This window comes from Protopterus annectens, chromosome 11.part0 (assembly GCF_019279795.1).
Source record: "Protopterus annectens isolate FY-2018-M chromosome 11.part0, PAN1.0, whole genome shotgun sequence".
Taxonomy (NCBI): Eukaryota; Metazoa; Chordata; order Ceratodontiformes; family Protopteridae; genus Protopterus; species Protopterus annectens.
Window position 1 is genome coordinate 317,979,925 of NC_056745.1, and position 27,034 is coordinate 318,006,958.

Here is a 27,034-nt window from a genome sequence, read left to right on the forward strand (position 1 = left end):
CCGTTTCTGTTATAATACAGTACCTGCATTCATCGTGCACTTGACTGTAAATGGTCATTTGGGCTGCATATCGGATTTGACTGTCTGTTGTTATTGAACCTTGATGTTAGTGAATGTGTTGCTACTGGTGTTTGCATAGTTTGCTCTGCATAGTTTCTAGCGGAGCCATATACCTGCTTGATGTTTTTGGTCTTACATTACATTTGTCTTAATGCTAAAGACAATTAGCCTATCATATCTACCTTTTAAACACATTTAATATTATTCCTTTCTTTTGTCCGTTATCTTTCTTCACTTTGCCCATGTTTTCTTGGATGACTCAGTGAATTCTCTCTCCTCCATACTTTCTGTTATTCTGTTCCATAGCTGATTTTCCCTCTAGGTGAAGTTTTTTTCCCACAAATCCATCAAGTATCTTATCCAGACAGTCTGCTGCCTGCAACCTCTCCTTTTCCAGGTGTTTCCCATTTCACAGCATGACATGATTTTGTGCACCCATATTTTGTCTCCCTCATCCCTTCTAGTCTTTTATAACCCTAGTACTAATCTATGAACCTATGAACGTATGAGTTCCAGATTCCCTTGTCCATGGTCATACATTTTCCATCTCTTCCCACACACCCTTCTGGTCTTTTTGACTCCTTCCAGCAACCTGGTGTTCCTATCATTCTATCCTTGTGTCTCCTCCAAACTGTCCAAAAGTATTCAGAGTGTGACCTCACCAGAATCCAACAGAGTGGGAACATTACCACTTTGCATTTGGAGCTTGTCCATCTGTGGTGCAAACTTTACCATTCTGTTCATTCCTTCACAACTGAATACAAACTTTGCTATTCTGTTCACTAATGCCATTACCCTTTCATTGTGATTTTGGTGCCCAATGCTAGAGGAAACACTTCTACACATACTGTTTATGTCCCAACTACATCAGCTCTTGTAATTGCTTTCTTGTCATATGTTGTTGTGTATATGTTTATACTGTACATTCTGCGTTGTCTGCTGCATGCTGTCACATTTTCATCTTCTACGCTTCTATTTCCTGCAATTTTACCTACATTTTGGTTGCACCTACTCATCAGGTAACTGCCACTGCTGTTGTTACTGATGTGGGGTTCCTCCATGGGACCAGATAACATACCAGGTTGCTGGTTAAATAATAGGAAATATGCCCTGGAGAAACCTCCCTATAAGTTTTTTCAAGTTGAGCCTGACTACAGAATGAGCCAATGGTGATCCTACTAAAAACCTTAGAAATGATAGGCCTAGAAGCCTAATGAATCACATTTGTAAAGCCATGGAACACATTACAGCAGACTTGATTTAACATAGACGTTAAAAAGTTCTTCAGGCTAGATCCACAGAACTATGACTTTGTAGAAGGTAGATTCTGACTAACTAGCCTGGTAAACTTCTTTGAAGAGGTAATGCAAGCTGTTGACAGCGGTCACACTGTACTCACAGCCTACCTTCATTTGGCCAAGGCATTTGACACTATTTCCCATGCTAGCATAGCTAATATACTAAAGGAATTACAAATAGACCCCCTACATGGTAAGATGGATAGCTAACTGACTAAATGACAGAACCCTCACAGTGCATGCCAGGAGTGGTGTTAGAGAACAGTAAGGTAACCAGTTATTTCTGGCAGGGCTCAGTACTGTGGCCACTTTTGCTTGGTATTTACTTCTCTAACCTGCAGACTAAAAAACAAGTCCCATGGCTAATCAAGTTTGTGGATGACTATAAACTGGAAGTCATTGTCAAATCCACCCCCCCCCCCAAGCAGGAACATACACTTATAAATCCTTGCTGTATTGGAAATGTGTTTAAATTAAATACTAAAAAAATGCAGCATTGTTGCATTTGGCAGATAAACCACCCCCAGAGCATTGACAATACCTAACTTCAAAATGAAAATCAATTAGAATTATAGGAACTTGGGGTGATAATTCCCTCTTCTTTAATTTCCATGTAACAGTGGTTGTCAGAAAAGTCTTCTACTTGGTGTAGCTGATAACCAAGGAATTATGATCCAGAGCTAAATATGTATTGTCTGCTTACATAGAGCACCAATTAGCCCAATTATAAATTACAACACCTCCAATGGTATGTACTGTACCAGATATATCAAACAGTTGAAAAGACTCCAGAGGCTCCTTACAAAAAGGATCATAACATTTAAATTCCTAAGGTCTCATAGCCTCCACTGAGGAAACATTCCCGTTGCCTTATAAGCAACAAGAGACTCAGTAGTCCAGGATATCTTAATACCTTAACAAGGGATGTAAACTAGCTTTAGCAGATCATTAAAAAAAGGTGGAAAGACAGATTCATTAATCAACATCTACCTCACCTCTGCATTAAACTCCCCTGCAGATAAAGCAGTGTGATATACTATCTTCCTTCAAACGGGGCCTGGATAATTGGATGGGTATTCATAAATTCACCCCAGACTTGACTGGCCTAACGTTCATTGAGAGGAAAGGTACAGTCTTAGGTGGGTACTAGCAAGATGTAATGGTTGGGATTCTCAGTACCTTTGAACTTCCTATGATTCCTATGAACACTATTACAGAAAAGGGCCTTATTCCTGAATCAGGACATAAAGTTCATTAAATCACTATTGCTTCGATCTTTGATGTTAATGAAGAAAAAACACTTTTCTTTAAGATTTATGGTCTTAAACAGGTTTGACATTATTTCCATCTTATACTGCTGTTAAAAGTAAAACAGTTCACAGTTATTTGATGTTTTAAGTTCCTGCTAATCAACTCTTTATCTATAACTGTTCAAAATCATGCATAAAAAATGAAAATCATCTGTGACTGGCTTATAAGAGGGTGGCCTATGATAATTTTTTTCTGTCTTTCTGTTTGTCTTGTTCTCTCACAAAATGCATGCACACGCACACATACACACATGCGCGCGCGCATGCACACATATATGCACTCACATGTACATAAACACGAAAATGCACTTTCAGCTTACAGCTTACAGTGTGGCACAGCAGCTGTTTATAGGAGTCCGGAATAGAAGGGGTGTGATAACTACATTATATAAAAAAGCACAGCATTTAATGCTAGGCATTCTAAGCCTTTATTTCTAGTGACCTAAAGTACAAGGTTAGGTAATAACAGCTGCACAGGAAAATATAGTTAAATTACTCTAAAAGACTAAGTGGTAAATTGCTGCAGAACAAAAAAAAAATGCTTTTGATGTCTGCACCTCATCTGGCTATCAGTCTGCAAATTATACCTTTAACACAGTTTTAGGATAACAACTGTGCTGATAGTTATGAACAATCTGTTCATGTACTGCTTTTAAAATAAAAGCTTTCCCTTCCTGCATAAATGCAGTTAGACACTCAGTAAGAAATAGCTGACTTATTATATAGCCATCTTCATTTAACTGGGATGTTATTTTGTTCTGCACTGAGAAGAAATTATTAACCTTTAATACTTAAATGACAGGACAACGTAACTGATAATGTCCTGTAGTGAGCAGATGTAAATATGAACCAAGAAAAGTTATATGTACACATCTAGGAGCCTAATTACTTGCATTTCAAACCATGGTGCTTGCAGTGACTTTTTGGCATCCCTACGTTCTCTGAAGCCGTGAAAGAAACCTGTTATTTATGTTCCATTGCAGTTGAGGAGCTCTACTGCATTCTGGAAAGTTTCAGATAAGGGTTTTAACTTAATATATAAAGGCAATTCACAAAGCAATATGTAAGACTGTTACATGAAAGACTGTTTTAACAATGTAATGTGATAAGATTACAGCTGTAAACACCAAGAACCGTGAAGTAAGAAATTCACAACAAAGAATTTGCTCAGATTTTTGTGTAAGCCACCCATTTATTACTTTTGCATTTAATAAACACAGTTATATTTAAAATGTTAGAAAAGCCACATGCACAACCCTAAAACATGCAAAGCTGAAGCAAAAGGAAATATCACACCAGATGCAACTGATGTCCCAAAGTCACATTTTTTATAATTTCACTGTGCGATACTAACTTTAGTACAAAGTTGATCAACAGTTTTGATTGTTGTATTTTTTGGATCTAGTTTTCAAGACAGGTATTGTTGCTTGTTTGTGCTTTCTTCATTTTTCACAGTGTGTGTGTGTGTGTGTGTGTGTGTGTGTGTGTGTGTGTGTGTGTGTGTGTGTGTGTGTGTGTGTGTGTGTGTGTTTGTGTGTGTTGGGAGTGGGATTAAAAAAGGTTACTAGCTAGGTTGAAAAGTGACTAAATATTGGAAAAAAAATCACAGTTTGATTTGACTCAGGTCATTGCTATTCAGTTTGTCACCTTTGACCTCACAAAGGCATCACATAATAATGTATCTGAAGTTGTCAATCTTCATTTTATCCTTGACAAATCTCGGCTGTTTCTATAGCTCGCGCAAGCCAAAAACTCTCAGCTTCAACCCTACCCACAATGCTTCACTCCTATTTACCTCCGATCTTGTTTGCCAAATTCCTGGTCAGATACATTCTCCTACACTCTTCAGCTAAGTGAACAATATTTCTTATTACTTAGGCTTTTGCTTTCCTCTTCACTACTAATTTATTTCTCTATTTTGCCCTACCCTATAGTTCTTACTTGTGTAGTTCTTAATTTCCATTGTAGGTAAATTTCCCTTTCCCATACGCTTGGTGTACCTCTTCTTCTACCATTGTTGGGACATAGCTCTCTTTCCACACACTTCAGCGTACGTTACCCTTTCCTTATAGTTCTTTAAAAAAAAAATCTCCTTTCCTTTTACAGTGTTCAATAGTTTATGAGTGCTTACTCTTCTTGTGTAATTCCTTTACCCTTCTGTCATGTGCATGTGTGGTGTGTGTGAAAACTTTTCTTTACTCAGCATGGTTGAAAAACCTAAAGGCCCCTCTGGTGCTAGGAAGTGCCATCAGTGTAGCCACAAAATTCCTTCCTCAGACTTACATGTGTTGTGTGTTTACTGCCTAAGACCACACCACCTGCAAGAATATTGCAGTATATATCATGGCTTTAACCACAGAGCTTTAATAGAGAGAAAAAACAAGCTTATTTTAAAAGGTTTAATTCTGGCTGCCTTCAATGAAGCCATATCTGCTGGAAAAAGCAAAACTGACATCTCATCACCTTCTTCCTCTTCTTCTTCCTCTGGAAAGACCAAGAAAAGAAGCATGTCTGTGCCACCTTCTCCAATGGCACCGACAGTCAATAGGGTTAAATTCTCAGTGCCGAAAAGCTCTTCAGCGCCAACAGACATTGATACTGAAGTGCCTGCATCAACACGCTCTATTGTCTCTAAACCTTTGATACCGAGGGCTTCGGTGCAGATTCAAACCCCTAGCTCAGTTCCAAAGGCTCCAGCTCCAAACATTTCTTCTGTGCTGACTGATTCGGCTCCGAGTATTTCTAGTTGGCAGGATGCTAGGTTTCAGTATTCACCTTCCATTGAATCATTTGCTGAGGAATTACCTGAAATCTTTTTCCATAGACCCAGGTCTCCCTCAGTGTCCTCTATCCTTTCCACCAAAAGCCTTTCAGAGACTGACGTGGATAGACTGGATGAAAAAATTTTATGAACGAGAGGAATTTCAGGTATCCTCTCAGCTCTGACTCCTTTGGCTGCCGAGAATTCTTTCATCCCTTGACTAGTCCACCTCAAACCTCCTCTGAGGCCTTGGAGATTACAGCTTTGAGTTGCCTGGCATCAGATGCATTGCTTCCTACAGTCTCTGCTACTTCTGTACCGTCTCGAGCTCTGAGTACTTCAGCTCTGTCGGACCTGGAGACCTCTGGAGCTGTATCTACCTGGTCAGCCCAGAGGGGCAGGAGTTGACTCCAATTTTTTTCAAGGTCATCCCTGCTCCTTGGAGCTTCTACTAGAGTCAGTTCGGCTCCAGCTTCTGTCTCGGGGGCGGTCTCGTCTAAGCGGGAAGTGACCTCGGTCCCGAGGTAGTTTATTTCATTTCCTTACTCCTTTCCATATTTGGATAGTACAGCCTTCGAAGCTATGGAGAGAGCATTGGCTGTCTCAGCCATGCAGTTGACCTCCTTCTCACTAAAGAATATTCCTTCCTCCAGTCCAATTATCCAGCCTGCTCCTCCACTAGGACAGAGAGTGCTAAATCCTCAGGAGACTCAGATATAGATTTTATCTTCTTCTTCTGATACCTAACCAGACCATCCCCCTGATGAGGCCCCTCTGAAGACAAAGTGCAAAAGAAAGCACTTAGATTCCCTGCAGGAATCCATCTGTCACCAAAGATACTGATTTTGAAGAAGAGGGAGGGTCCCCCAGATCACCCCTGATGATGTCTCCTTTGGAGACATCCTGTAAATTTTGAAACAGAGGGGTGATTGGAAGTCCCAAAACCCTACCCCTGAGAAATCAGTATACCTGCAGGCTTTTGGCAATCACCCATCTAACTCTTGGTTGACTCCACCTGCTGATGAACTTATCCAGTTAATTTATCAGTGGGCGTGTAAGGCCCCGAATCCACTGAAGCTATCCCTAGGAGGCCAGACAAAATTTTATCCCCTACAGAAAAAAAAAACATTTTTTTTGGCAAAAGATTTAGCAGTAGATGCCATGGTTGTAGCGGCAGCCTCAAAAAAGGAACTGGCTGAGGAAAGTTCCTCTATCCATCCACCTAACAGAGAGTACCAGATGATGGCTAGGTTTGGCAAGTGGATTTATGCTTCATCAACCTTTGCATTATGGTCTTTGAATTTTCTGGCACATTTCACCAGGCGTCAAATGATCTGATCAAGGAGCTCTCAGGAGCTATTTCTGAGGAGGTACAAGACAAAGTTGCCTCTCATTTAGCTAGCATGGAGTCTCTGTCTAATTTGTTCATGCAACTCATTGCACATGCAGCTGAAGGAACTACCAGAGCAGTATGTTCAAGCGTAGCCATAGATAGACATGATTTGATGTGAGTTTGTGACTTTGCTGAGCCATTTATATCTTCACTCGTTAATGCACCCTTTGACAGATCATCCTTGTTTGGAAACATTATCCAGGTGTGAAGAAAGATGGAAAGACTCTTTCTGCTGTGGGCGTGCATATTTCCACTTATTAAAGACCCTTTTCCAGGAATCAGAGAGTTGATGGAAAAATGTGGTTCAAAAAAATCCAAAGGGCCTTTTCAGGGCACATGTGTTGGAAATTCCCAAAGGGGCAGAGGGGGGGACTCTGATGGAAGATGCCTCCCACACAGCAGAGGTGGCCCGTAAAATAAGGGTTTCAGAGATTCCTTTTCCAGGTAACCCTATCAAAGTTCCTGAACAGAGGCCTGATTGCCTTCCTCTGGAGGCAGTCAGGAGATGCTTGTCCATGCACCAAAACACCTGGCTAGAAATCACATCAGATACTTGGGTGCAGAGGATTATATCCATAGGTTATGCCATTCCCCTTTCTCTTCTCCTTCTCATTTTCAAAAAAATCCCCGATGCTCCACCCAGTCAGAGGGAACCAACAGTCCAAAGAGATCCAAAGACTGCTAGAAAAAAGAATCATCCAAGAAGTCCCAACAGAAAGATAGAGTCCAGAACCTACTCAAGATTGTTTTTAGTGCCAAAAAAGACAAGGGACTGGAGACCAAGTTTGGATCTCTGCCTATTGAACAAATCATTTCGGCAAACAAAATTTCAGTTGGTCGTAGTACAGTCCATTCTTCCTTTTTTGGAGAAGGACGACTGGATGTACTAAACAGGCCTTCAAGATGCATATTACCACATAAAAATGGACAAGAACTCCAGAAGGTTCCTCCACTTCAGATTGGGAGCCAGTCATTATCAGTTCAGAGTTCTGCCTTATGGTCTCAACACAGCCCACAGAGTGTTCACCAAATGCATGACAGTAATAGCAACTCACTTGAGACTGCAAGGATTCTGGGTGTTTACATATTTGGACGACTGGCTCATTACTGCTCTGACCAGGCAGCTGTTGCTAGTAGCAAGAGACTACATTCCCCAGACTTGTTCAGCCTAGGAATTACTGTGAATTATGAAAAATCTCAGTTGACTCCAACTCAAAGTTTAGAGTTCATAGGAACACTGCTAAATACAAGAACTTGCTTAGCCTCCCTTCCACCACTGAGGTTACTAAAAATCAGGGAATAAGTTCAAAAGATACAACACAATGAAAAAGTATCTACCCATCTAGTCTTACAAGCTCTAGGTTCAATGGTGGCTGCAATAACTCTAGTTCCCCTGGCAAGATTTCATTTGCGAATTCTTCAATGGCTACTTGCATCTCAGTGGTCAGTACTTCACCAGCGTATGTTGGATCAGATTTTGATTACCAATCTTTGCAGAAAAGATCTGGTGTGGTGGATGCACTCAGAAGACACTTTTCTAGGCTGTCTCTTTGTCCCACCGCAACCCACAGCCATAGTGACCATAGACACCTCCCAGATGGGGTGGAAGGGCATTATCTGGGCAAGACTGACTGAGGCACTTGGTCCCCCATTGAGGCCAGTATGCATATCAATGTTCTAGAGATAAGAGAAGTGCTTTTAGCATTGCAAGCCTTTCAAACTGTTCTTCCTCTAGAAACTATTGCAATTCAAACAGACAGCATGTCAGTAGTTTAGTACATCAACAAACAGGAAGGAGCCAAGTCTTACCCTCTTTGTCGAGAAGCACTTGGAGTGTGGCAGTCGGCAATTTCAAACTAAGCAGGTCTATTCTTCTATCTCACAAGTAGTCTCTCAATCCCAAAGTGATGAAAATGATTTTTTGTCAATGGGGCCAGCCTTGCTGCAATCTCTTCCCCTCACCCCTGAACAACAAGTGCAGCAACTACTTCACCCTAATTCCTCCACTGGGGGAGTTATCCAGGGCTGCTCTTCTGCACAATTGGCTCCATAGACTTCTGTATGCCTTTCCTCTGATTCCTTTAATTCCAAAATTTCTATAGAAACCCCTCAGGTTAAAGAATAGAGTGATCCTCATTGCCCCTTATTGGCCTTGACAAATTTGGTTCCCCTTTCTCTGGCTTTACCTGATACAAAGACCTTGGACTCTGGATCCAACTCTGGACTTTCTCTCTTATCCAGAGGACTTGATACATCCAAACCTCCTGAACCTCAAGTTGACAGCATGGTTTCTCCAGTTCCGTTAATTGCCAGGCAAGTTCATCTTCCTTCCCCAGTTCATAGAATTAGCTTAGCTTCTCATAAGCCATCTACACGTAAACTCTATATTCATAAATAAAAGAGATTTACCTTTTGGTCCCCAAAAGGAATACTGACCCCCACCCTTTTCAGTGTCCATCGAAAAGATTTTAGAATTTCTATTCTCCCATTTTAATCCAGGAGCCTCTCATTCTACTATTGAAATTCAGCTGGCAGCGATTTCAAATTTTCATAATGGTCTTTGGAATAATTCCTTAGCTTCTCATAAAATATGTAAAGCATTTTTAAAAGGAACTCTTTTGTCAAAACACCCATTTAAAGATCCTATCCCTCCCTAGGATCTTACTCTAGTATTGCAGTCCATTGCTCAGTCTCCTTTTCGACCTTCTGCTGAATATGACCTGAAATATTTATCTTGGAAAACCTTATTCCTTGTAGCAATAACGTCTGCAATTTCTGAAATTCAAGCTTTACCTTGTAGGCCACCATACTTGATTTTTCACAAAGACAAAGTTGCCTTAAGGACGAATCCCTCCTTTCTTCCTAAGGTAGTGTCAGACACTAATATTAATCAAACTATTAATCTTTCAGTATTCTTTCCCAACTTTTCCAGTAAAAGATAATACTCCTTACACTTACTAGATGTTCACAGGCAGTTATGTTTTTACCTGCACAGAACAAAAGATATTCAAACATCAGACCAATTGCTTGCTTCCTTCTCAAGTAACAAAATTGGCAAAACAGTCGGCAAGGTAGGTTTAGCCAGATGGCTAAGAGACTGCATATCCTTCATTTAAGAAAAAAAAGAAAATTGACCTGCCTAGACCAGTAAAGGCTCACTCTATAAGATCTATGGCTACATCAGCAGTTTTTTAATCTCGAGCTGCCATGGAACACATTTGTGCAGCAGCCACTTGGGCTTCTCCTCATACCTTTATTACTCATTACAAATTGGACCTGATCTCCAGGGGAAGAATATCTTTTGGCTCAATGGTGCTCAGAAATATCCCTTCTTGAGTCCGCCCAAGATCTAAGGTAGCTGGGGACTCTGTCCCATTTGTCAAGGATAAAATGAAAATTGACAACTTCATATAAAGAAGTAATGTACTTACCATAGCATTCCATCTGAGTTGTCCATCTTCATTTATCCTTGACTCCCCTCCCTCCTTCCCCAGCCTTGCAAATGTCCTTTGGTGAAATGGCTATGACACCTACCTCTCTGTTTTTACTTGTGTTACATAGCAGTATGGTTTTCATCAGGTCTTCTGTTTTTATGTCTATCTGTAATCTGCAAACTTGATTTGAGGTAACTAGAAGAGAGTGCTCTGAGTTACAGCACAACGGCATGAAAATTACAGAACCAACTGATATTGCCAACATCCTGGCAGATAGGTTCAGTGATAACATTACCCCCTCTCACCCCCTAAAGGGCCCATATCTATACAGGAAGAATGCAGAGTCCCTGTAATCATATCAATGCAGGTAAAAGCTGCACTCTCTAAAACCAAAAACACAGCATCCATGGGACTGGACAACATACCAGGCTGCGTTTTACATGAACTTCAGAAAGAACTGGCTCCCCACCTAAGCACTATGTTCAATCATAGTCTCATGTCTGGCTTTGTGCCCACTGAATGGCACACAGCAACAGTTATCTCACTCCACAAAGGGGGAGCCACCACTGATCTGGGTAACTATCGCCCTATTAGCCTGACAAGCCTGGTCTGCAAGGCCATGGAACGTATCATCATGGAACTCATAAACAAAAGACATTGGTAACCTCCAAACTCTGGACCCCACCCAGTTCAGGTTTGTGAAATACAGATCATGCCTTCAGAACCTGATTGACTTCTTTGAGGCAGTCACCAAAGCCATAGATGAGGATAAGGTGATTCACACAGCCTATCTTGACCTCGCTAAGGCTTTCAACACCATCCCCCATTCTGGAATTATAGCTAAACTTATTAAACTAGGTATAAATCTCTATCTCACAAGATGGGTTGCCAACCGGCTCACTATAGAACCCACAGACTCCAAATCTGACTTCAAACCAGTGACAAGTGGAGTACCTGGGGTTCAGTCCTGGGACCGCTCCTGTTTGGTATCTGTTTCTCTGAAGTACAGGCTAGCACAGAAGGTCTCCGGCTAACGAAGTTTGCAGATGACTGCAAACTAGGAGCCATAGTCAAGTCCCCAAATGATGTGGACATCCTACAGAAGGGCCTCACTGAGACAGATGCTTGGTGTCGAGGCATGGCCTCAAGCTCAATGCCAAAAAGTGCATTGTCATCCCCTTTGGTAAAAACTCTGTTCCCATGAACTACCACATAAACATCAGCCTACTTAATGCCAAATGTGTGATAAGAGACCTTGGGACCTAGGTGGACAGTAGTCTCTCCTTTGATAATCACATCGCCACAGTAGTCAGGAAATCCTTCTATGTGGCACATCTCATCACAAAAGGGTTCTCATCCAGGAAAAAATAGGTCATTGTTCCCCTCTACTTGGCACTCACTAGACCCATTATAGCGTACAATGCCCCTTTTCGAATGTGCCTCACAATAGATCAGCAGCAGCTGGAAAGGTCACAGAAGTACCTCACAAAGAGGATTACTGGCCTCAAACAGATGCCCTACAATAACCATCTCAAAAAACTCCAGCTTTACTCTGTAGTATATTGCCTACTCCGAGGAGATCTCTGCCTAACATATAAAGCTATGTTAAACCCAGAGCTGTTGGACATGCTACATCTAAAGAAATCCAAATCCCTCTGAGCTACACACTCTAGGGACCTAAACCTTGTCACCACAATAAACAGGACATGCTGGAGGGATAGATTCCTGTCTCAGAGACTTCCTATACTCTGGAACAAGCTACGCATCTATGTCAAGCAAAGTTCCTCATTAACACTCTTCAAGAAAAATCTTGATGAGTGGATGGGAAATTGGAAATACGCCCCGGGGATCACTTCTGTGGCTCTGCTCGACAGGGGCACAGGAAATTAACTTTCTTGGGTGGTGTAAGCCTGGGAACCTTGTTGGCTAGGCTTACTTAGGCCCTTGGGCTGATAGCCTAGTACCTACCTATGAACCTATGAACCTATGAGAAACATTGTGGCTAGGGTTGAAGCTTGAGACTTTTTGGCCTGAGTGAGCTGTAGAAACAGCTGAGATGGTCCCGATTCTCAGAAACGAACCCATTTGTCAAGGATAAATGAAGATGGACAACTCAGATGAAACATTATGGTGAGTACATAACTTCTTTTGTGAATGACATTGTGACTGGAGGTCTGCTCAGATTACAGCGCATGCAGTGGAAACAGATATCAGAAGACTGAAAATTTGGTCTATTGGATGGTAACTACCATAACTAGCAGCAGCTGTATCTTTGCAACATTGTATGAGTGAAAGTTCTGGTACATTTAAGCCACCAGCTTCTTTGCGTGAAACAGAAGTAGTGTGTGAACATAGCAAACTGTTTCCTGTCTTCATACACACTGACTTTTTTTAAGCATTTAATTTAACCATTATTGTATAACTGTGGCTAAAATGCATTGTGAAAATGCTTGTCACTCCAGCCATGGTGTGATCATTACATCTTCAAAGCCAACAAGAGGGCTCACTAACTGCTTGCATCGATGAAAGATGTTCATTCCTCCTGGCCATGCTGTGACTCTGTGCATTTCAGATATTTTATGAAGTTGTATAGGTTCTGCCATAAAAGTACAATGAATCCATAAACCTATCAGTTCAGAACTAGTTACCCCTTATTGCACAAAATTGCTTACTCAAGTGCACATATGAAGTAACCACCCACTCCACTGTCATGAGTGAGCCTCACTCTGTGACAGCATAAAACTAAAGAAAAGAAACAACACCCACCAGTTTACTTACTTACACGTTTCATTTAATGTGCCACTGTTACTCTGAGACAGCAAGCTCTCTGAGCTGATACTGAGCTCAGCCAAAAGTTCTAGAACTTTTCCTTTATTCATTTAATCTATCTATTAATGTAATAATAATTAATCTATTAATCTTTCTATTTAGTCTTTATCCATTTCAACTATTGTTCAGTAGACCATTTTAAAGAGCAAAGCGAAAATGTTTCAGAATCTTACCTGCCTGCATTTACCATCAAAAGTTCTATGTTTTCTCAGTCTGTCCCTTGTAAACAGCGTCTGCCAAGTACACTCATTTATTAAATATTAACTTAACAAATACTTTAGTTAACCTTGAAATCATAGGTACACAGCATGAAACTTATGCATAAACATAAATGTTACCCTTTTTGCACAATATAATTGCCTGATATGATAATATTCAGTAACACATTCTGCCACCAGATTAACTAATCGGTCCTCAACAAAACGTTATGTACCGGTTATTAATAGATTTACCTGCACACGCAGAAGTGTACTAAATCAAACAGATTCTAAATGCTACTACAATTCATTTTTTTTACAAAAAACATACTCACATGCAGAGTTGCAGCATTGAACAGATGGATTTTAAAATATTAATTCATAACAAACATAATTTGAGATTCAGAAAGAACCCACTGCTTGTGTTAAGAGCAGGAGTAAAGATTCCTTGTTTATGCATTCTGGTAGTACCATATTCAAGTAAAAGGAACACCGGAGACCAAGTAGTTCAAGCACGAACAGTTTATTAGCAAATCCACACCACAGACACAACACCAAAACACATTAACGCTCCACGATTCCTTATACGTTTTCGTCACCAAATAACTTCATCAGATGAGATACTTCCTATACACAGTTGTAGAGTATGAGGCAGTGAGCTTCCACATTTTGTAACGGAATGTTAAGAGCTTTAAATCCATCTTTTAGTTGCAGTCCCTGAGCTACCTAAAATTTTTGAACCACTTATTTAAACCTGTGAAGTGCAAATACTTCCTGAAAGTACTTCATTGTGACTGGCACCTGATAACAGCTCACGAAGCTTCTCATTCGACACCCCTTAGTACCTTACTTGAATAGTACCATATTCAGTGACACATTTAACAGCAATGAGAAAAGGCTTCATTATCAACTGATTTGCATGTCTTTGAATCTCTTTTAACTACCTCGTTTGAAGATCATTCCTTTCCTGAGGTGATTAACAGTGCAGGCCAATGCAGTGTGTTAGCGCAGACATCCCGATGTACTCTCCCACACACAACTCACATGCACACACACACACACACACACACACACACACACACACACACACACACACACACACACACACACACACACACACACACACACACACACACACACACACACACACACACACACACGCACACGCACATGCATGCACGCATCACATACTTCATACCTGACCCTGTGTTTTCAGAATATCCCTAATGTCTCCTTTTTTCTTGCCCTCATAAATCACAGATGATCATAGTCAGTCATTAATGCCAGGCATTCTGGTTTCACACTTAATATCCTTCAGTAAATGCATGCTAGTAAAAAAGATATTATTCTAGCAATTTTTCATGTTTATAAGAGGAATACGTATTATCCATCCCTGACTGAGTGTCTTTGCCCCATCATTATTTTTGACATTCTCTAAGTGCTGTACAAGGTTATGAAGTATGCGTTTTGTATGCCCTGTCCCTCTCATTCATATATCACAAGCCTTTTCAGGCATTGAATAATGCCCAATATTTGCATTATACAGTAAAAAAAAAACTTGCTACTCTAAATGATCAGTTTACACAGGTGACTAAAGTTGGTGTTACCTGTGGGAAAGGTACACGGTTTGAAGACTTTTCCCTCTCTTTTATAATTTTCTTTTGTGTATTTTTTCATGAGTTTTATATATGTCACAGTAAATCTCTGATGTCTAGTGGTAGCCCCAACCCACAGCATCTTTATTTTTATAAGCGCCCTTAAGACGCATTGTTAATGTTCTCCCCCTGGTGTTTAGTATGCCCATCCAAACTTGTGTTATGTGTAAGTGCCTTAAAAGCATAACAAGTTCTCCCTGGTGTCTAGATTCCATCCCAACCCATGTTATGTTTAAGTGCATTAAGATATGACAAGTTCTTCTTGGTGTCTAGTTCTCCCCTGCCCATGTTATGTTATGTTAAGTGGCATTATGGATCAAGAACTTCTCCCTGATGTTTAGCACCCCCCAGATCCTCACCATGTTTAAGTGCCTTTAAAGCACAAGAAGCTTTCCCTGGTGTCTAGTGTTTCCCACCAACCCATGTTATTTGTAAGTGCCTCTAAGGCATGATGGTATATGGTTATCCCTGAAGACTAATGTTCCCCAATGTTACAGGCTTTGCTCATCAGTCTAGGGGTGTGTGGAAGTATGACAGCCTTTCCAGACCAAACACACAAACACCCACATACAGACACACGTAACTAACTTACCCCTTGACTAACCCTGCTACTGTGACCTCCCAGACAGGCATACACTGACACATGTGGCCCCTCACATACACACACTCATATACCCCCAACACTACCTGACTTCTAAACTTCCCAGCCCTTACCTATACTGTGATGGATGAACACAACCTTTTGGCTGTGGTCATTACCATGAGTGGCCAGAAACAGCTGTGTAACTGCCTTGCCACAGGCAGTTCTAGGGAAGAGCACATGTTTAATTAGCATATGGCTCTCCCTTGGAATCCCTAATTAGTATTTGGCATGGCTGCAGAGACAGCCCACTGCAGGGCTAAACATCGTCATGCAAAAGCAGAGAGGTGGTGTAGTCTAAGAGTTACAAGAAGTACACCTTGGCTTGTAGTAATATTTCTAGATTTGGCCCATAGTTTTTAGAGGAATAAAAGTTCAATGCTAATGAACCAAGACCATTAAATATTTAGTCATCTAATTGCTGTTAAGACACACACACACACATAGACACACACACACACACACACACACACACACACACACACACACACACACACACACACACACACACACACACACACACACAGATGAGAGACTTATCTGCTACAGCTACTCCATAAATACATACTTTGTCACTGAAATTTTTTTTTATTGTATGGTGCAGTAGGCAGGGATGACAAAATTAAGGCAACCCCATAGATACCATGCAGTTCAAGTAACCTGATAGAGCCAGTCAGTATAGGATTATATTTTTTGTGATTGGACATAGCTGGTCTCGGGAATACTGTCTGCAAATTTGTATAATAATATTTAGTTAGCAATGGAAATATAATAAATTCTGGCTATGAGATTTGGCCAAATTCAGTAATGCAATAAACTGTGGTGTTGTGATGTAGTCCTTCATAACAAAAATATATAAACACGTATGATACAAGATTTATTCAATTGTTACTTTAGAACCCACCTTCTGCTACTGTTTCCTTGAATATGATATGTAATTGACATTTAAGTAAGAAATGTATCTACTTTTCTGTGGATTCCATACCCACTGCAGATTGGAGTGTAAATTAAATGACTCACCAATTCTTGCTGGTCTTTGATCTTGCTCCACAGTTCGGTATCTCTTTTCATTCTGGTATTCTGTTTTTATTTTCTTTCTCACCTATCAACAGGTTACTTTAGACAGTGGTCATCTGATGCAGGCTGAGCAAATGAGACATCATGCTTGCTGTATGTGCTGGTAGTCCAACAAGCCTCTATTCAAGTGCCATCTCCTAACCACACACACACACACACACACACACACACACACACACACACACACACACACACACACACACACACACACACACACACACACACACACACACACACACACACACACACACACACACATCATGCACTAGAGAGAAGAGAAAGTGCAATCACATTATTCCTTATGGAAGAGTAAATGAGTACAAAACAGTGCTGACAAGTAAATAAATCCTTTTTGTTTTAGACTGAAATCAGTTGGAAGTCCATGGATGTGCAGCATGTGCTTGTGGAGTTCTAACTACCTAAACCAGAAAAGTTGACTATTTTTAAATGGAAAATCAACTGTTTTAGCCAAAAAAAAAAAAAAAAAACTGGAGGAGCTGCAGTCTATATGTCAGTACAAAGAGTTGCTTCTGTTGGAAATATATCCAGTCAGGAATGACTCAAGGCAAATTCTGATTTTGTCTTGTTGTGGGTTCCATTCTTATAGCTGCTTCATGCTGGTGTGCCCCATTTGACATAGTGAGCACCTAAATGTCTCCAGCGACTAGGCCAGAGTTTTTTGCTTTCTGCATACCAGATGATCGAATCTCAAGTCCCAGAAGATATTGCCTCTGTCATTAGAATATTTAGGGGAAAGTAATCCAACTACAATTATTTCATATTTCCATTTATCTCCCTTCCTTGCTCTTGGCTATAGTAATTCACGGAAAGGTAACTACCCCTTCGGTTCTTAATCCATCTGAGATACAGCCAACAGTTTTTCTCTTCCCTTTTTTTGAGACAGAGTGCCTTGTAGATCACAGACTGACTCTGGCAGAGTCCTCTTTAAATGGTCAATTCTGACAATTTTCTCTTTTATCACTGAAATATAGTTTGTTTTCGATCCGATATGAAAGCTGCAAAAGTTGTAATTAAAAATAGATGTATCTAGAACTCAAAAACTGCAATTGTAAAATCCTGGTGGCATGAACACTGGTTCTAGTTTATGTTCATTATTGATGTGATACCCCAAACCCATATACAAAAGAGGAAAAGGAGATTGATGCTGATGTAGATTAAGCAAGAATACTTCTCAAAATGCTTTAAGTTCAGAAACCATAGATAATAATCACAGATCACATCATCAGGAAACCTGTGAGGCCAATGGCTAAAGCTAGCCTTGTCTACTAAAGTTTATTAACTTATTAATTTAAGTAACCATACAAGTGAGTTAACCCAAGAGACACTTAACAGTCATGACTTACACCAAAGTAAGTTACAAAATACATGGCATTCTTAATGACAAACCAGAAAACTACAATGAAGATTTGTGTACGATGCTAGTAATAAGCGTAATAAGACATGACCAAGACTAGTAATAGTAATGCGTGACTAAGTTAGGTACTGAGATTATCTACTAGGGGGAGCTCTCAGTTTGATAACCTAGTAACCACTGAAACTGCAGTTCCTACGGCTTAGTGCATATCTGTGTTCTTATAGTATACATCTCTTTCCTTATCCAGGCATCTTAAATCCTTTGAAGTTTGGATTCTTAGGCACATTTAAGTTAAAGACAGCAGATATCCAGTTTGGTCAAATTCAAATTAACTTTTATCTAAATGGTACAAAAATCCAGGTAGCAGTGAGCACACAGTGCACATAAACAACAATACAGAATCAGAGAACAGGTGAAGAACACTGGGACCCAAAATCTGCAAATTCCCCTGCCTGTTGCTTATAAGTGTCCAACAGTTTATATCCTGCTATCACTAAGAGACATCTTATTGATGTCCAATTAATTCTGGAATTATTTTATTCCTTGGTTCATAGGTACATACTGGAATAGCTGCCCTTGTGGGCCATTTTAAGCCTAACCAATTTCCCTTTTTGTGCTCAAAATAACCTATTCCATTTGGTTATAGATTGACCTTATCCATCCCATGATTGATAATTATACATTACACCTAATCAGAATAACTGGGATCATACTATAGATAATTTGAGGGGACCCATGTATGGGATAAAGCATTTAGGAGCTGCCTCTGTTCATTAGTAGTAAAGGGGGCAGTCTTGGGATAAATTTTCTGTTTTTGTTTCCCATCCATAGATCTAACTTGTATTTGAAAATGGACAGAGATGAATTTTGTTTTATGTGGATGGGGAGTCTTTTCCAGAGCAGCAGTGTCTTCTGTAAGATATACCTATCACTCCAAACGGTTCTGCTGAGGTTACAGAAAAGGTTTAGATACCTAGACCGAGTATTCCTGATGCCATTTGACTTGCTGGTGTGCAGTAAATCCATCAGTAGTCAGTCAGAGGATGCCTTGTATGCCAGGCACAGATCCCCTCCTAGCAGTACATAGGATAGTGACAGGGCTTTGAGTCAGTCCATATAGGATATGTTGTTTAGGTCTTGGATCCTTTTAGTAAGATATTTCTATGGGCATTCCAGTTGCTTCATGTGTCTGCACAGATGCATGCTAAAGAAGGCATTATATTCAAGGACTGGCCTAATGAGAGCTGACAAAAAGCAGACAACAACATCCCTAAATATAGTTACAGTCCCGTTGTTTATAAGCTGTGCAATATAGAAGGACTTTCTTACAACAATAAGCACATGTTGCTCAAATGTTAGGTCACTGTCCACATGAGTTCCCAAATAGTAAATAACTGGATTGTCTCTTAATGATGTTTTGTCAATATGGTAGTTCCCTGGAGTAGATAACTTCCCAAAGGATACAATGATGCATTTTTTGGCATTTAGTTTCAGATGATGATTCTGACGCCAGTTATTTATTCGAGATAAACCTTGCTGCAGGATGGCTTAGTCATTTGGGGATTCAGTGACTACCCCTAGCTTGCAGTTATCTTCAAACTTAGTCAGCCAGAGCCCTTTGGTGTAAGTTTTAACTTCAGAAAAGTAGATGCCAAACAGGAGATGTCCCAGCACAGAACCCTGACAGAGTCCACTTTTGACTGGTCTCTTTGTGGAGATAACTTCCCTATTTTGATTATCTGCATCCTACTTTTGAGCCAGATGGAAATCCAGTGGGTGACATACGGGGTTATTCCAAATTTGTTTAGCTTGTCTAGGATACCCGAATAGGGAATTGTGTCAAAAGCTTTGCCACATTGAGGTATGCTGTATGTACCATTTTGTCTCCATCCATTGCTTTGGTGACCTTTTCAAAAAAATCCACCAGGTTGAGTAAGCATGACCTGTCCTTGATGAATCCAAACTGAGACAGGTCCAGTGTTTGGAGATTCCCTATGTCCTGATTGATTAATTCCACGATAACTCTTTCTATGGCTTTGCATATGAAACTGGTCACACTTATGGCTCTGTGATTGTCTCGTTCTGTGGAAGGTCCTCCCTCGTGCAGGGGAGTGACTGTAGCTGTTCTCCCTTTACTTGGTACAAACCTGTATGTAGGCTGAGACTGATTGAATGTTAGGGGTGTGGCTAAGTCATGCTTCATTCTATTAAGATGCATCCAGGAATATTGTCAGGACCCATCAATGCAGTATTTTTAGCTTTTGATAGCACTTTTAGCACTTAGTATTATGTGATAACTGGAGGTGAGCCAGTTTCTGGTATATCTTGAGGAACAGACTTAGGGGAGAGGGAGGTAAAGTTAGAGCTAAATTTATTGGCCAGTACGTCAACTATATCTTTAGCCTCAGTGTAGGTAATATCATTCAGACACTCACATAAACACACATACACAGATCCACACACATAACACACACATAGCAGTATTTATATTGTTGCCTAACAAGCACTTGGTGGGTTGGGGTGGAAACACCTTGGACAGAGAATTTGTTGCTTAGGTTGGAGTCAAGAAATAATGAAAAATAGGAAGCATGGATTAGAAAAGGAAGTAGGAAAACTTCAGTGGGAAAACCTAAGATGAAAGTATAAAGGGTAGGTAGAAAAGTGTAGGGGAGGGGCTAAAGCATATGAGATGGTATTTCAGGGGACATAAACAAGCACTGTAGAAATATAATACAGGAGGTAGGATGTGTTGGGAACAAGGAGATATAGGGAAAAGTTGGTGAAAAAAAGCATAAAGAATGGGATGACAGGATTAAGAATGATAAACTAGGGAGAAGGACTGAGATGACAAATTCTTTTGTGACTGAGGTGGGTCTTATTTGTTTCTTTGATACAATTTTAAGCAAATCTGCACTCTGCAAGCCAGTTTCATCAAACATTTTTGTATTTTTGATTTTTATAACTTACTCCAAGGCTGAACAACCTTAAAGTAGGTTATATTAGTCAAGAAAGTGCATGGGGGCTTCCTCCTCACAATGGAATGACCTTGGTCAATCAAAATTTGCTTAAAGGTGAGTCAGATTTATGTACCAGAAACCAAATTAATTAATTAATTTATTTATTTATTTATTTATTTATTTATTTATTTATTTAAATTTGTTGACCGGGAGTGTCCGGCTGGATGTAGGTCCATTTTCAGCAGAGGCCCAGGGAGAAAAGCTCCACAGTAAAATAAACAGACAGTAGTTACATTGGATTACATAGCGATTAACAATTTAACATAGCAATTGCTTACAACATATTTACAGATGAAGAACATAGTACATCAATAGACAACTAGAATCTTTATCTGTGAAGTACATAACAGACATTAACAAATGTTACAATGAGAAATGTAGGTTCTTTTTTAAGTGTTTATGGGAAGCTGTAGAGTGGAAGAAGGGGATCGTACATTGAATGGGGTAAACAAGGTTGTGTGTAAATGAGAATGTTTTATGTGGCAGAGGGAGAAAGGCTGAATGAAGAAATTGTGAGATCATTCCTTAAAATAATATAAGTGATGAGGGATTTGGAAAATTTGTTTGGCCTGCAGTTCTGCATGCAAATGTCAGTCATAATTCCTTTAGCAAAGATGTCTAGGAATGATTAGCCTTGGCTTGTTGTAAAGGAAGGGTCAAAGTGCTTGGAGGTTGCAGAAATTGGGAATGTTAGAGAATACAGCAAGGAGGAATTACAGTGACAGCTGAAATCAACATAAGAAGAGGTGGGATAGTGAATCAGGATTGGAAAGTTGCTGAAGGGTAAAGCAATAATTGTAGGACAGCTATAATGCTCAGAGTATCATATGTTTACAGGCATTTCCTTACTTCTCAAAGAAACATTTGGTCCAAAAAGCTGGAGCTACTATGTGAAGGATATTTGTGAAGAGAAGTTAGAGGAAGGTTTGTAAGTTGGAGATTAGAAGAAAGCAGAGAGGCATGTGAAGCATAGAATTCCCACTGCTAGATCATATTGTGCTATGTGGAATGAAACGCAGCAGATAATGTCAAGAAAACACCTAGAGTCAAGGCTGATATATCTGTAAGGCAAGGGGAGGCAGCACAACCCAGTGGGGAAAGAACAGATATCTGATTAGCATGACTAAGACAAGCTGGAAGTTGATGTTGAGGAACTGGAGTTTTGTTTAGAGGCACGATAGAGCAATGGATATTAAGGGAGGGTTAGCTTTATAGAGAATGAGAATGGTTTTACCAACCAAAGTTGAGGAGTGGCTATTAGGAAAGTTAAGAATATTATTGAGAACATCCATTGATATTGCTGTTGCTAGGAAGGTGTGCAAAACACACCGCACATCAGTGTTATCCAAAATAAGGGGGTGGTAGTAGAAGAGTAGCAGTAAAAGAAAAGCAATATAAAAAGAGGTTTAAAAATGAAAATGAGTTGCTAAGGTAGATTTTGGAAGGAAAGATGGGGAGTTGGCTAGGCATGGACATTTAGGTTGTTTCACTCATTCATTGATAAATGTAACATTTTTTATTCCTTTATTGGTTGAGTTAGCAGAGCAATATAAAGATGACCAGCATTAGAAAGGGGTGTTTTAGGAAGACAAGGCTTGTACATGCATTCTGAAGGAGTGATATTAGGCAGGGAGGTATAGCAGATGGAGATACTGGTAGGAAAGGAGACTTTATGGACAAGTGGAAAGGAAATGGAAAATGTATCTGCTGTGGAGAGTAGGTTAGCTGTGTGCTTGAGTAGGAAAGAGCCGATAGTTGTGATGTGGACACTGGTAAACAGGCAGCTCATGAGTGAAAAAAGAAAGGTAAGGAAAAGATGCTAAACGATTTGAAAGAAAATGGGAACTCTAATGGAGGGGTCCTTTGTGTTTATAAGCAAGATGAGCAAAGAAAACAGAATCTCTAAAATAGGAGTAGTGTTGTTATCAAATAGACTGGGAGGAGATTGGCAAGGAAAGGAGAGAGTAAGAAATGTGAAGGGGAAGCACAACTATTAATCACTGTGGAGAGGATTTCTTTCTGTTACCACCATCCTGTACTGAAAAGGAATACCGAGGCATGATGGAAGAAGAACATACGAGTTTATTTTTTGTATGTTGACAGGCATTAATATCACTTGAATTAAAAGAGTTTTATAATGGTTTAAAAGAAAACATAGTTGGTATATAAAATATCCTGTTTCAGTATTTTGCACAGTTATTTGAATAACAGTGCAACAACGACAAATGATTAATCTGGCAATTGTTGTTCTAAGCATCACAGAAAAACAATTCAGAATATTATCAAACCACTGGAAATGCTTGAAAATTGGTCAGTTGAACACTGTTCTATCTCATATATACTGTGTTTTAACACAAGAGTATTACATCAGCCATCTGCAGTTATGCAGTCTTTAGAAGCATTTTCAAAGCAGAAAAAAGCAGATTTGTTTAATAAAGTGTATAAGGCTTATACTGTAGATCAGCTAAACACAGAATGTTCAAAGTGCATTATTAGTAGAAGCAGCATCGCTAGTGTTAGCAGTAGTGTTAGCATAGTGCTAGAGTGTGTGTCCATGTGTGCTTTTGTGATTTAGCAAGCAGCTCTTGAAACATAATTAATATTAATTGCGGCTGTGCTGTCAAATCCATCTGGGTTATTGCACATGCCACACCAGGTTCCAGAAGCAGCTTGGTTTCCTTTCTGCAGTGAAATATGCCAAAGTTATGTTTTGTTTGTTTTGCACAGCAGTAGTAATCCAGTAATTACAAGAACCAGAACGAGAAACAGGTAACCAAATATGGTAGCAACAGCAGGGGTGGGATTTGTAGGCATGCGGGACAACTCAGAATGACGAGGGGGCCACTAGAACACATCGCAAAGTTGTCAGTAAAAACAGAACCGTAATGCAGTTGGATGCATATCAAGTCGATTATCTGTTTCCACTGTGGGTACGCAACACAACACATAATTAGTTCCACTTCTGCCTTTGTGTGTTCTCTTCCAGAATCCGTGCGCAATGCACAGCTTTGCTCTGGGCTACAGCAAGCTGATTTATCTCAGAGTTATACATGATGTCATGCTATACTGACTTCTGATCATTTTTTTTTTCTCTAGGACTTTGACAAAGACAACATTCCTCCCAAAGTAATTGCTCATATAAGAAGGGATTTTATTAATAATCCTGAATTCCAGCCAGCTGTTATCAAGAATGTTTCTTCAGCCTGCGAAGGCCTCTGCAGCTGGGTCAGAGCCATTGAAGTGTACGATAAAGTTGCCAAGGTAACATCTAAGTCAGTTGACTTTTCATATTTAAAAAATGACATTTCCCGCAGATGAAATGACAATATGATAAGTCATTAAAGGTGCTAGATTTGTCTAGGTATTTAATTAGCTCACTTTAAAATGGCTGTCTAAATTATACAAAGCCAGCAGATACAACTAAGGAATTTCAGAGAAATAAATCAGAATGATGTAAACTTAGCTATGTGTGATAATTGTTAAATAGAAAGTCATGCTGAACTGTAACTGGAATCAAAAAGTAAATGCTAAAAGCAGTGCAGCATATATTTAGCGAAACACTGAATTGTGGTGAAACACATGGTACAAAAGAGAAAAACTGCAGAACCTATTAAGCAAGGAAGGAAAAGAAATTATTATGTGTGCTTGTGTGCGTGTGTATGTGTGTCTCTGTATGTGTATATTTCATACACATACTACAAATATACCACAAATATACTTGATGAGAAAAGAGTTAAGATTAGGCCTATAGCTAAATTTAGGGATACATTTGCAATTTAAAAACATACTGCATTCTTTAAATGTAGTAAACACTGGATTTAGGGTTATTGCTATACTGATATATGCGGTGGTGGTGCTGCGGTAGCGTTGTCACCTCACAGTAAGACGTTGTCCTGTTCAATTCTCAGCTAAAGCGTCTTCTGTGTGGAGACATGCGTGAATGGGCGCACCTTTGTTGAAGGTTGTGCGTCAGGGCTGGCAACTCAGTACGTAAAAATCTACTGCCAATCATTAGCGGACCGGAGTTCCGCTGTGGCGACCCCTAACCGGGAAAAGACGAAAGATACAACTTTTCCGATATATTTTTTTAAATTTAGGGCTATAGGTAGCATTGCATTTAGATGAACAGTCTGAGTAATATAATGACTTGACATGCCCTTTGAGACACATATTATCTGCTGACTTCCTCTTTTCTTCTTCAGGTGTGAAAAATTGCTAGTGCTAAATTTCCATAGCTAATATGAATTGAACTATGACTGTAATGTTAATTTTTTTTTAAAATAGGTGTTTTCTTGTTTTCAGAATATTTATAATCCTTTCTGATATGGGTTATATAAAGTAGGAGGCATCATTGCTGATATATGTGCGATATGTGATGTCTCTTATAAGGCCTACAAAAGTACTTCATGCCCACATTAGCCATTCATGTAAGATCAGTCAAAGACATGAACCCTTTGGCTATTTTGCTTCAGATCATGGTTGGCACTGGGTACAGAGTCAAGCCGTATAGCTGGTATGAGAACAAGTCTTCTGTCCTTGCATCTGATATCATCCTTGATATTGTATCTAAGGCATGCAGTTTCAGATGTATTGTACTTTACAATACACATGTTTTGAGAGAATGTAGGATTTGATGCCAGTCCATGGAATCTGTGAAACTTATAGCTATAAAGCTGCACTGATATCCACATGACAGAAGAGTAAGTATCTTTAGAAAGGTAGTATGTAAACCTAGGAGGAAATTTTTAAACTTGGAGTTTTTGTGGCTTAAGCACTAACCAGCAGCAGCAATTTCATACCATAGAAGTAACATTGTACAGCTCCCCCACTACCATTACACTCACAGGAACACAGCTGCTCAGGGCTTGCAAGATTTCCCCTTCAACCCAGCCTCAAAACTCATCATTTCCCCCATCTTTCTGCATAAAATTCTTTCTATTCTGCTAGGTAGATGTTTAGCCTACAAAAAAATATTTTTTCAGTGCTGACAGCACATAAGACTGCAAGTAGGCTTGCAAGATTGCCCCTTCCACCCAGTCTCGAAAGTCGGCAGCTTCTGCATCCTTCTGCATGCAATTATTTCTGCTCTGCTAGGTGGATTTTCAGCCAGCAAAAAATATTTTTCAGTGTTGACAGTCTACAACACTGCCACTAGGTAAGCTGTTAAAACCATCTGTGCCACTGAACTTGCAGTGTTACTACTAAAGGAAAATGACGTCATATGTTAATGTACTTCAGGCTTGTTAAAATTTTACTTTAATACATATGGCTTCCTTACTCATGAGCAGCTTGCCCTGCCTTTAATGTGGGGCTTTTTTACCCATGAGCAACTTTTTGCAAACTTCACGAAACCACAAATGCAGAATGAAAGAATCCCACAACAAATTCCAGGAATCACAACACCTCTAAACAGATACAAAAATAGATGGACCAGAAAAGTCATTTTTATTCCAAAAGAACAGTTAACTTTCTCTAGTGCCTCGGCTAATCCAATAGTCTTTGCAGAGTACATTTTTTACCCAAGCATACCCCCTCTTTTATACCAATTTATTACACACAATAATGCAATTAACCTTAGCAACAGTTTTTTTTTAATATAGTTAATTGGTTAATTGCATTATTGTGTGTAATAAATTGGTATAAAAGTGGGGGTGTGCTTGGGTAAAAAAATGTACTCTGTAAAGGCTACTGGATTAGCCGAGGCGCTAGAGAAAGTTAACTGTTCTTTTGGAATAAAATAACATAAGCATTTTGGTCATCTATTTTTGCATCTCTTTAGAGGTGTTGTGATTCCTGGAGTTTGTTGTGGGAAACTTTTTCAGACTTGCTGTGCCCCACTGTCCTGTTGAATTACTCATATTATTTTAGCAAAACCCCTCACACTGCAGTTTAAACCTTCCCGTCTCTCCATTATCATTTATTGCGTTTCTTGGCCTAATTATCTCCGTTTGTGAGAGGATTCATTCTAACCCACTCTGCATACCCTCA

General features: G+C 39.7%; 1 protein-coding gene across 1 annotated transcript in view; it reads left to right on the top strand.

The window, feature by feature from the left end:
• Positions 1 to 27,034, top strand: part of LOC122815364 (dynein axonemal heavy chain 3-like) — a 4,921,723-nt gene that overhangs the window by 3,447,389 nt on the left and 1,447,300 nt on the right. The window contains exon 53 of the mRNA XM_044087818.1: positions 24,143 to 24,307. Coding sequence (XP_043943753.1) covers positions 24,143 to 24,307 — 165 coding nt within the window. The remainder of the gene's footprint in view (positions 1 to 24,142; positions 24,308 to 27,034) is intronic.